The sequence below is a fragment of the Sphaerodactylus townsendi genome, linkage group LG14, assembly GCF_021028975.2.
Source record: "Sphaerodactylus townsendi isolate TG3544 linkage group LG14, MPM_Stown_v2.3, whole genome shotgun sequence".
Classification (NCBI taxonomy): Eukaryota; Metazoa; Chordata; class Lepidosauria; order Squamata; family Sphaerodactylidae; genus Sphaerodactylus; species Sphaerodactylus townsendi.
This window is the reverse complement of record NC_059438.1, coordinates 3821978-3834320: the sequence shown is the minus strand read 5'-3', so window position 1 is coordinate 3834320 and position 12343 is coordinate 3821978. Positions and strand designations below refer to the sequence as shown.

The following is a 12343-nucleotide window of genomic DNA, read 5'->3' as shown; positions in this document are numbered from 1 at the left end:
AAAAATCCCATCTTTTTTTGGGGGGGGACTTCACATGGATCCCGCCCCTAAAACGAGTCTGCCTCGTCTTATTTCCCCCAAACCAGGTTTTTTGAGAATCACACTATCTGCGAGTCTTTTAAAAAATCCCGGGTTCCAGCGAATGGCCAGGCAGGAAGCACTTTATTTGGCTGCACTTTCCTTTTAAAAATTTCCCCAGCTTATATCTGTGTAGCCATGCAGGCGCAAATGGTTGGATCATGGTATTGTGAAATGTCAGCATGGCTGTGGGAGTTCATTTGTGCATGTCTGTGTAGCTATGCATTGGTGGGAGGTAAATTAAAAAAAGACATTCTGTAGAAGCTTCCAGCATTTTGTGATCAGCAGCCTGTGGCAGCCATTTTTGTGATGTCATCCTTTATCAGTTCTCACCATCACAGAAATGTCTAGGGGCTCAACCAGGTTGGGATCTTTTGTGGTATAGACTTGTGGAATCTCTCTTGTGGTGCCTCCTATAGCTGGGAACCTGTGAAGAGCAAATTTCTCAGTCTTGTGAAGTGAGCCAATGTACACAAAACTCATCCCTTCCTTGGCTCTGTAACTACAAGACTGTCGGTGCATAGCTCCTGTTCTACACATGCCTTTAGAGGTCTAAGAGTGCTTAAATGACAGGTTGGGTCTCCTTTTTGTGAACCAACAAGCCTTGGAGAGAAGTGTGAAGTTCCAGAGAGAGCGTGGAGATGATTCTTGCAGCAATGTCTGCAGTAGGGTGCCTGTAGCTAGCAATGGAAGTTGCAAAGAGACTGGAAACAGATGGGATCTTCTGGCCATTGCAGCTTCTCCCCCTCCTGCCACCACCTTTGGCTGGCTGTCCAGACATTTCTCACACTTCAGAGGGTTACACACATGCAGCTGTGTGCAACACTCTTTTGAGTTCACCTGCCGGACATGAATGCCAATGGATTGGGAAGCATGGAAGGAAGAATACAGTTGAGTTGGGGCCTTGAATTCAAAGCTGGAAAAAATGTAGACTTCTTCAAAATCTCTGTATAAGAACAATGGAACAGGGGAGCAGAATTTCAGCTGTTAAATACAGCCAGGCATGAGAAATCACTGTTGATTCCTAATGAGGAATACAAGCAAGAAGGGCCAGGTATTTGGAGAACCATGGGGTTGGATCCAGCCAGATTTTTCCTTTAGTTCCCTATAGTTTCTCTCCTTACTACAGCCCCATCCCCACATACTTTTTGTTCATGCAGGACCCATAATCCCCAGCATAGCCTTTTTGGTGATTAAAAGGGACACCCCTTCTTCTCTTTTTCACTGATAGAACAGCTGGTTGAATCCAACCTCTGGACCATAGTTCAGATGTCCTTCTAGGATTAATTACAGCTGATTAGTGTTCTGATTCAGATTGGAACCATGCAGGAGAGGATAAGGGGGTTTAAGTTACTTTTGTAAAAACAAATACAGTTGCTAAGTAACTACTGTTTATCATCAAACTGCACCCTGATCATATATTAGTTTTTTTTGTTATGCCAATAAAGATTGTGTGATTATTAAGAAAAATTAAAACGATTGGTTCCTCTCTCTCTGCTCCCACCAAAGCACAGGGTAAGGTATTTTCAGTAAAGAAAACTATGCAGGGATGAAAGAGTTAAACCTTCCCTGCCTTCCCTGACTTGTCCCATTCTGAACTGGGTTTGTGCACACCTGTAACGTGCCATTACAAAACTGGCAAAGATCCGTGATCTCCGTCACGTCTTGTTTGACCCCGAGATCACCTAAGATGAAAGTATTTGCATTAAATGTAGCATTTGTTTCACCGTTCAGTCGACTAGCTTTCCAACAGTGGCTATATTGATAGGGTTTATCACCGTCCTCTTTGACAAGCTTTTTTTGGTATCACTCACCTGAGTTTTCACATTTCCTCATCGGTTCTTGTTGGTGCATGAGTGACAGTTCAAATACACAAGCGATTCTGCACAAGCTCCTTTCTCAACAGAACAAGTGAAGCATTAGAGAATTCATAAAATAATCCCACGGCTTCCTGTTTGCTTAGTGGCCGTTTTGAAACTGTCATTGCTCATAAAATAGGGAGACTTTTTTCCTACTGTTTTTAGTCACAGAGCCTTGCTCCAGCACATACTCGGCACCAAACTATGAAATCTATCTTGGGGTCAAGCCAGAGAAGACACCAGAAGGTCCATGCTTGGATCTCCAACACATATTTATTTTTAATAGTTAAATAGCAGCAGCATGGGACACCATTCAACTTGGGGCTGCAGTGTATGGGAAGGAAAGTTGCTCTTTTCTTCCATGTTCTTTTCCCATCTTTATCTTTTAAATTTTATTGATATCCTGCTTTTTTTCTCAATGGAAACCCAAACAGGCTTACAATACAACGTAATTCCCTACAAAAGGTTACAATATAAACAAACAGTAGAAGGAGGGAAAAGGAATGAGTCTTCCTCTCTCTGTTAGTGGATCTTGGTTATTCCCCACTTCCAAATGGGCCTGGTAGATGTTGTTTGCCCCACTGAGTGAAATACATAGGGTACCTAAGTGTTGCCTGGGATGTAGAATGGTGTGGTGTAGAGCAATCTTGTCAGAGCTCAGGAATTAAGCATAGTAGTAGTTGGATGGGATGACATTGCAGTAGAAGGCAATAGCAACCACCCTTGCTTTTCACTTGCCTTAAAAGCTCCCTGCTGTGACCACCATAACTTGATTACAACTTGACAACACTTTGTACACACAAATGTTGCACGTGTGTTTCCTCCATTGGTACTGAGGTGGGGTAAACTGTGTGAGGATAGGGAAAAAATGGCGAGAAGTTGGAATGCCATCCATATTACAATGTTACAATGAATGCATGTATAATTGGCATATATGTGCATGGATCTGTTTGTAGTGTGGGGCCAGGACCATGTCCCTGGTCCTACACAGCTGAATTAGTTTAAGAAAAACTTAAAGTTAGAAATAAAAGCAAAAGACATCTGACATCAGAAACAAACAGACAGTTTTTTTACTTAGCAGAATTTAGAAAGTTACAGAAGGTGAACTCTCCCACGGGAGAGGCACGCCTTGGTGCTCTCAAGTGAGAGACACGCCCCCTTCTGGGTGCTCTCGACCGAGAGGCACACCCAACATAGGAAGAACCTTAGTTTTTATAGATGCCAAGAGTACAGACGTCACACAGTTCATCCCCTTAAGTTCCACGTACATGATCCATACCTCTTTCACGTGCTATAAGCATGTACCTTAAAAATCCCATTGGATAGCTCTGTCTCGTGGTCACAGTAAGACAGCCTCTTATTCTACGTGTTACATTCCTTCTGTTATTCAAACGCTGCATGCTGTCAGCTCATGCCCTCTCTGCCCATATGCAAAGGGCTCCAATAAAACTAACTTCTGCCTTCAAGAATAACTTGTTTTTCTAAGTTTGCTCCCAGAGAGAGATATGTCCTTAAGGTATGCAGCATTCCTTAGGATCATAAAACTTCCCTTTAATTCCCCAGTTTGAAATGTTAAAACATGATTTAAACTTTTAAAAGATTATACAAATATTGATTCCAACACAATAGAATTATAGTGAAATACTAATACATGTAAATCTCTCATTATCATTTCTGTGTTCATTTAACTATATAGAAAAACACTTTTTAATTTAACTAATCACATTCATGTAGCTATTCTAACCCAAAACCAAAGTTATAAAATGCATATGTCTGCTGTCAGGTTGGCCGTTTAGTGACAAGATCTTAAAGATGTTATCTTTGCTTGCCTGCATAGTCACTAACAAGCTTCCAGCATGCCTTTTGACCTGCTGCTAGCAAGCAGTCTTACTGGTCACTATACAGAAGCTCCATTTTGATTCTTCATTTCTTTGGTTCATATGAATTTTCATATTCCTTAATCAAATACAAATTTATAGACATTCTGATCCATCTCCACAGCAGGCAAGAGCCAGGGTGTGGAACCAGGGACCAGAACCTGGATCAGTATTGGATTTCTGTCATACATTCAGCCATACATAATTTGAATGTAACACAAGAGTTATTCAGAGTGTGGTGCAGTGGTTAAGAGTTGTGGATTCTAATCTGGAGAACCAGTTTTGATTCTCCACTCCTCCACATGAAGTCTCCTGGGTGACCTTGGGCTAGTCAGAGTTCTCTAAGAGTTCTCTGAACCCCACATACCCCGTAAGGTATCTGTTATGAGGAGAGAAAGGGAAGGAGGTTTGCAAGCCACTTTGAGACTCCTTATGGTTGGAAGAAGTAGAGTATAAATCTAAATCTAGTGTAGATTGTACAAAGATTCTATGTTCATTTGGTGTAATTTGTGAGTAAGGCTAAAATGGGGGAGCTAGGGTGGTCTGCATGGGCTTGAAAGCCGTCATTGTCCATATGTTATCTTTCCCAGGGCTAATGCCTGAGTTTTGAAACCAGTCCTAAAACAACAACAAACAAACAGAATCTTCTGGCACCTTAAAGACTAACATATTTATTGTGTGACAAGGTTTCATAGAAATCCTGTGTTAGGCTGCGAAGGAGGCCTGGAGACATCTGTGTGCAGCTATTCTTTGCATTTAGTTTTGCTGGATTGACTATCTTTAAAAAACATGTACAAACTGGTGAGGGGGTGGGGGATGGGAAAATGAAAGTTTTCTGCAGTGCATAGTCTTGTTCCTGGAGAGCAAACCTTTCACGAGGCTCTGCACCATAATGCTCCAAGTCAGGGGATAAGAAGATTCTACTTAGGATGTTTGGCTGGGTTAGGAGTACCAGCTGAGCTCTGGCAACTGGCAGGAGACAGAATGGTGTGGGGATTGCAAGGTAGACATTTGCAATGATGTGCTATGTCTCTTCTGGCACTAAGCCAAAAGTGACATCACTGCATCGGGGCAACACTCTAGGATTAACGTGAAACTCTTTGGTTTTAGCTGGATTCTATAGTTTCAAAAAAATCCTAGAGCGTCACCTCAGTATGATGATATCACTTCTAAGTTCAGGCAGGAAGTGACCCCATGGGATTGGCATGGCAATGCCCCCCCCCCATTTTGCTCCAGCTGATCCCAGCAGCAAAGGAAATAGCAGGGCTAGGGACCAGGTTACCCGGCCTAAGAGGACTCTCTCTCTCTCTCTCTCTCTCTCTCTCTCTCTCTCTCTGTATATGTCTCCGTTCGTACACTTTTTTTTAATGCAAAGGCAAATATTCTCCCTTAGGATATGGTTAGCTGTAAGCATCCATCAGCAAAGCCGCTCTATGCATGATCTTCAAATACGGAAACAAGGATAATTAACCTAGCCCAGGAAATGGATTAAAATGCTGCATCATTGCTACATAATGATGGAAACAGGATGGCACAGAGATATTTTTAGACGATTCGGTCAACTGCCAAAGTACAAAGACACCATTCAGCGCAAACCCATCTCTGTTCGTATCCGAATAATTAAAAGGAAGACCCGCTTTGTTACCTTGCTTTAACCATTGCCGAATGTTCAGAAATAGGATTCATTCTTGTGGCACTAACATGAACTGAGCGGTCTTGTAGCTGGAGAACAAAATGATTGTTTGAAGATTTATCTCACTGAAGCTCCTGTAATTTGTGGGAGGACTAAAATGCTATGTTGTGTAAGCCAGTTTAACATCGTAAGTTTACAAATATATAGTTTACAAGACAAGTCTATCATTATGCGTTTTATTTCTTTTTCAACCAACCATTCTCTATCCTTTCCCAAGCCAGGAATTTTAAATTGTGTATCAGTTTTGAAAGGGGGGAAAAAGGTTTTACTGCAAAACATCTACACCTATAAATGAAACCCTTTTGCTTTCCCCTCAAATGCACTCCTGATTTTATCTTGGGCTGATTCCGCATGGGCCAAAAACAGTGGTGTGAAAACGGTGTGAAAACAGTATAAACCCTTTTACACCATTTTAAACCCTTTTACACCATTTTCACACCGTTTTCAAACTGCTGTTTTTGGCCCATGCGGAATCAGCCTTGGTTTATTTATATTTATTACCACATTTCTCTGAAACCGGTGCCTATTCAGGTCTGTTGAAAGTATGGAACTGAGGACCTCTTCTGACATCATTTCCAGAGCATGGAAGCAACTGTGACATACTCCATGCTTATTGGATAACATCAGAAGCCTAGGTTCATGTGGGTAGTAACGTAGTGCCTACACATATGCATCCTTCTCATGCCAGCAACTCTCCCCATAATGAGGCTGCTTTAGCATGAGGGGAAGAAAATAGTGGACAGTGTAAGACTTTGACCAGGGCGAAGCCATGGCCCAGGAGCAAAGCATCTGCTTGGCACTCAGGAGGTCCCAGGTTCAATCCCTGGCATCTTCAGTTAAAAGGGCCAGGCAGGAGATGATGTGAAAGACCTCTGCCTGAGTCCCTGAAGACCACTTACAGTCTGCATATGCAACACAGAAGGTGATGAACCAGTGGTTTAATTCAGTGTCACGCAGCCATGTTTACCTTCCTACCTTCTTCCTTTCTTCCTGGTAGCCATTTGTTGGTAACAAAGGATCTTAGGTAAAGCAATCAATTGTGACTGCTACAGAAGCTTCATCCAGGGGGGCATATGAGAAGATGGAAGGAAGGGAAGAAGAATCAGGTGACAGAGAAGCTGGCCTAAGAGATGGGGGAGAAAAAAAAGTAAAATGATTTCGGGGATTCCATATGAGTCAGGGGATCAATATCATTCTTTTCTTGCAATGACATTTCCTTTGCCTATCTTGGAATTGGGATCTTTGGCCTCTCCCAGAATGTTACTTAATACGGTCCAAGAGATCTTTGACCAGATCCTACTGGTCCATCCAGGTCTCATGTCGTCACACAAAGAGAAGATTTACTGTCTCAGACTTTGCACTAGTTAACTTGATTCATTTAACATGACGTAGTATGATAGTTTGATGGTCCTCTTATGTTCTAAGGTTTTAATTTCACGTTGTTGCAATTCATACCTCATTATGAGTATCTGGATTCTAAACTTCTGGTACATACTTCACTGAGGGCTTCTCAAGTCAGAAATTCAGTAATTAGCTGTGTGGCATTTGCAAGCTATTTAGGATAAAGGATAAAATCTTCTTCCTCCACCATGACCTCTCTGCCAACTTTTTGTTGATAGGCGACCGGCCAGACTCCGCCCCAGAAATTCTGGCCAATTGTTTGGAGGCGGCAGTGAAATAGTTAAAGCCGTCAGTTCTCAGCCCTAATCAGAAGGAAGCTTCTCATATATTTCTGGAATTCTTAAGCTCACCATGCGATGCGGCATCGTGAACTTGTGTTTGGTATTGCAGTGTGGCAAGGTCCTCACCACGAGCAGGTTTTGAAAAGGAAAACCCAGACAATTCTGTCCCATGTGGTTCAAATCATTTATGAAATGAATCCTATAGGAATAATTTCGGATGCTGGAAAACTTTAAAATGACAAAATAGAAAGCAGATTGACCGTGTTTCATTTTCTTTCTCTATTTTTCCAGCAGGAGTAAAATCAGGTTCAGATGCCCAGTTGCTGGCACAGAATAACCAATGATTATAAAATTCTCTCATCTTTCCTTTTTTTTTTTTTTTGACTCTGAACTGCACATGAATTGGATCATTTCTAAGTATCTGCTGACAACATTCATAAGGATTAAAATATCACTTTGACTCCAGCGGGGAGATTCTTTTTTTTTTTTTTGCCTGTTCTTCTGTGTGATTGGCCAGTTTGAAGGTTGAACGTTCATTGAACAAGGGCAAGTGAGTGAATGAAACTATTTTCAAAGATCAGCAGTTTTCAAGTCCTTGTTTGTTCACCAACAGCAAGAATTTGGACTGACAGGACTGGGGTGGACTTTGTTAATTTGTTTTGAAAAGAGGAGGAACTTGTGTTCTCAGTCCTACCAGCTGCACTGGTTATCAGTTGAATTCCAGTTCGTCTTCAAAGTTTTTGTGTTAACCTTTAAGGCCTTGAGAGAACCGCATCTCCCTGTACTGCCCATGGATGGCCCTTCGGTCCTTCAGTAGCAATCTCTTGGTGGTCCCCAGCTCCAAGGATAGTTGGCTAGTCTCTGTTAGAGCCAGGGCATTTTTAGCCTGGCCCTCATTCCGCACATGCAGAATAATGCACTTTCAAACTGCTTTCAGTGCTCTTTGAAGCTGTGCGGAATAGCAAAATCCACTTGCAAACAGTTGTGAAAGTGGTTTGAAAATGCATTATTTTGCATGTGCGGAAGGGGCCTGGGTCCCATCTGGTGGAATTTGCTGTTGGCGAACATTAGGGTCCTGTGGGATAGCAATCAATTCCACAGGGCCGAAATGATCCACCGAGCTTAAAGGTGAGGCTGCTATGGATTTTGTTGTGTCACACTGGCTCCGGAGCTTGTATCCCCCTCTTGTCCCACCCAAATAGGAAATTACAGAATTGGGGCAAGAGTGGGGATCTGTAGTATGGGCAGTGTGAATCTTGGATTTTAAAACACCATTCATGAATGCTTTAACTGCTAGAATGTTTTCATGTTGAATTATTTAATTGTCAGTTGTTTTACGATTGTTGTTGTCATTATGAGCCTGGCTTTGGCTGGAGAGGGCAGGGTATCAAATAAAATAAAATAAATAAAAATAAAATAAATAGTTCATACGAAGAGGCTGTGGGGAAGATTGGTGCTTACAGTTTGGTTAGCAACCGTCTTGTGGTGAAAGAGCGGTATGGCCTTCAAGAAGGAAAGTAGTGTGTTTACTCACCCATGTACTTTGGACATTCTTAGTTCAATCAATACTGGTTACCATATTATTTCTGTAGCATTATGGTACTAAGCTATTGGAGATTTTTTTCTTGCTAGAATGAATTCATTCCCACCTGCAGGTTTCCCAAGCTGGCGGGGTGTGTGTGTGTGTGTGTGTGTTACAATTGGATGCTCAGTTCTCCTTGCTGCCACTTCTCAATTCCCTGTGGACTTGGGAATCAGTGGGGGAGGAAGAGAACTGAATTCTGAACATTCAGTTAAAGTTCTCTGCACTGCAGCTTCTTAAGTCCACAGGAATTTGAAAAGCCATGGTGAAGAGAATTGGTGGATTTTGGGTTCAAGTTTCAAAAACCCAAAAAATTCAGTAAAGCCAAATAAATTCGATGGGTTTTTTGGCTTTACTGAAAAATTCTGGGTTTTTAAAACCCAAACCTGAAATTTAGTGCAAAAAATATTTTTTTTTGCTCATACCTAACTGAAACTGACTTCTGTCAAGACTGAATTCAAGTAATGAGCAGAGCTCTTGAATGCAGTACTGTAGCATTCTATATGAATTTCCATTCTGGATTTGATATTTTAAAATCCTGAAATCACCAAATTGTGGTGTTGTGGGTTATCGTTATGCTCTGGCAAATGGTGTCAATATCTAGATCTCAATTTTAATCTGATACTTTTGCGCCTTCTCAACCATCTCCTCTTCCTCAGCAAGAACACCAACGCAGAGTCACTTGGTGTAGCAGTATGTTGAACTAGATGGACTATATCAGTCACAAGCCTTTATTGGCATAAAATAAACATACAAAATCAGCATACAAAATTTGCCCATTATTGCTCACAATTATAAACACTGGTACTAAAATACTAAATACTAAAATATATACATGGTCCTTCTGTGACTATAGGACATTCCTTCAGCTAAGTTAACTCACTTAAACGTCATCGGATACTGACAGAAGCTAGCAAAATTACTGCTGGCTATATGTGGTCATAATACATAGACATTGGTTGGTATTCATCTAGACTTACGTCTATTATTGTTAGCAGAAATTTTGCTACATTCTCACACACTGTGGGATCCATGTTGTTCAAAAGCATAGGTATCTTAAGAGCATCAGTTAGATTGTTATACAGAAATGGGATAAGTGCAGATTGTGACGCATTTTTGATTTTGCAAAACCTTACACAATGCAAAGAGGGTATGATCGAGTGTCTCCACCTGGACCCATATTGTGTATGGACATAGCCTCCTCTGTTTATCAATTTGTTGATAATTCTGCCATAGAGCAGCATAGAAGGCATTAGATTGAATCTGGCCAGTGTTAAAGCTCTTCTTAATTTTAGGGTTGGTACGATCCACTGTAAAATAATTGGCCATGTGTCCTTGTTCAATTGGAATGAAGCAGGGTCAGGGGGGAATACGTTTTCCTCAGTAGGAGCTGTTAATCATATCCTCGATACTCTTGTTCTAATTAGCTTAGTTTTCAAGCAGCTATAATAGCTTCTGATAGGGAAAGAGGGGACTAACGACTCTAATGAAGAAAGCCAAGAGTGTTGATTTTTCCCTCAACTAGTTTCAGCCACCTAGAATTTGCATAGTCGAGAAAGCATGAGAGTGTAACAAACTGGGAGTGGATCCTGCAGATAGTGGATACGCTGAGCCAGTATCCTGACAGTTCTCAACCAGGCCATGCGTGGCATATGATATTTGCCCGAAGTTCCCTAAAGTTAATATAGGGCTGCATATGAGAGCACAATTTGGTAAGCCCATGAATTTTGTGGAAGAAACGGGACTGGGCTGTGTTTATATTTTTGTTTATAGCTCCGATTCAAATAGGTGCTCCATAGAGGAGCTGAGAGCCGCATTTAGCATTGAACACCTTCAATGCGGATGGTATATACTGGTGGCCCACAGTGAAAAAGAAACGCTGAATTGCTAGGGCACTGTTGTTAGCTGCAGCGAGTGCTAATTTCCTATGACTAGATGGACTACCAGTCTGATCCAGCAAGACCATTTTGATATTCTGACTTGGTTGAGTTCTGTTGAAATTCTTGATGAAGCAGAAGTTATGACTGCTTTCAGCTTTGGAAGTGATATGTGCGTGTGCCTGAAGAGTTTTATTTAGTCATTGAAGCCTGGTCATGAAAGTGGTAGAGATGGAAAACTGACCTCTACAAGGGCCAGATTTTAAGTGACATCAACATCTATGGTCAGAATCACTTACATTTATTTTAAAGGCAAAAACACTTGCAGGGGGTGGGGGTTAGGGGCATGCCTTCCCATCCCTACCCCTGGAGCTGCTGTTTGTCCCACAATGTTAAAGGGGGTACGTGTGGACCATTAGAAAAGTAGTGCAGGGAAAAGGGTTAATTCCTCTCCCCTCACTCCATGCCCCTGATCTGACCTCTTCAGCAGCTGTTTTTGCCTTTAAGAAAAATGTGGCTCTATGGATCTGCCACAAGGGTTGAATCCCCACTACCGTCTTAGCCAGGTTTCAGAACACAAACTAACCAGGTTTGAGGGACGACCTCCCCGGCCGAATCCCCACTACCGTCTTAGCCAGGTTTCAGAACACAAACAACCGTTAGTTTGTGTTCTGCAAACCTAACTAGATCAATAGTCGAAGAGATCGATTTGTCATCCCTCAAACTATGTAAATTTATCAATTCTAACTATGAAGATGGTCGACTAAGAATCGAATATTATCTATTGCAGTGGCTTTGAAACCTGTCTTTCATTGTGGCAGGTGAGGTGCCATAACATGGCAGTTGGTTGTTGAGACTGCCACAGCAGAGTCAAATCCCACGCGAGCCTATGGAGCAAGTGGGTACCTTCTTTGCTTCATCTCTATCTAGCAAGCATATTTTAATTTTCTTCCCCCCCGCCCCAAATCTTGCAAACATATTATAACTTTCTCTCTTTTTTATTTTTTTTATTTCTTTAGTCAGGTTTGATAAGGACCCAGGAGAATGACTTCCTTATATCTCCATTACCTCAACACCTAGCGCAGGAACACAACTACACGGCGCCCGCTGGACACCACCCTCACGTACTGTACAAACGGACAGCTGAAGATAAAGTTCACCGGTACAAAGTAGATTCAAATCCCCATCACATTCCCCTTGGCCATGGCAGCAATCACCCTGCCCACAAGTATCAGGTTCAAGCGAATGATTACCACCATGGAAGGTTTCAAAAGCAGCATTTTTGTGGACGTCGCAAGAAATGTATGTAAGGAAACTTTCTCTCTCTCTTTTTTGACGTAGTAGCTCTTAGTTTATTAGATGCTTGCTGTTGCCATGGGTTACAGTCACTGCTGTGATGATATCTTCCCATTGTGGAATTGCGTGGCTAAAAATGACAATTTTAGTTAACTGTATACCATGGGCATACAACTAGTGAGCACACAGGGGATATAATGAGCACATGGAAGTTAGTGATAAGCAAATGTTCCCTTTTGGGATTTGTTTTATGTAACTTTATATTTTTGTAAACAGTTTTGGTTCTGAGGATTTTATTGCTAGTCTCCTAGATTAGTTTGGACGTGTGGACTCAAATTATATATATAGTACCATTACTACGGTATTCACAGTTCTTTCAGAACTCCCTCAGCCCATATG

The 12343-nt window shown here is 41.7% G+C and overlaps 1 protein-coding gene across 1 annotated transcript in view; it reads left to right on the top strand.

Annotated features, from left to right (window-relative positions):
• The window catches only part of LOC125443741 (A disintegrin and metalloproteinase with thrombospondin motifs 18-like), a 46016-nt gene that overhangs the window by 24136 nt on the left and 9537 nt on the right, over positions 1-12343 (top strand). The window contains exon 4 of the mRNA XM_048516040.1: positions 11668-11950. Coding sequence (XP_048371997.1) covers positions 11668-11950 — 283 coding nt within the window. The remainder of the gene's footprint in view (positions 1-11667; positions 11951-12343) is intronic.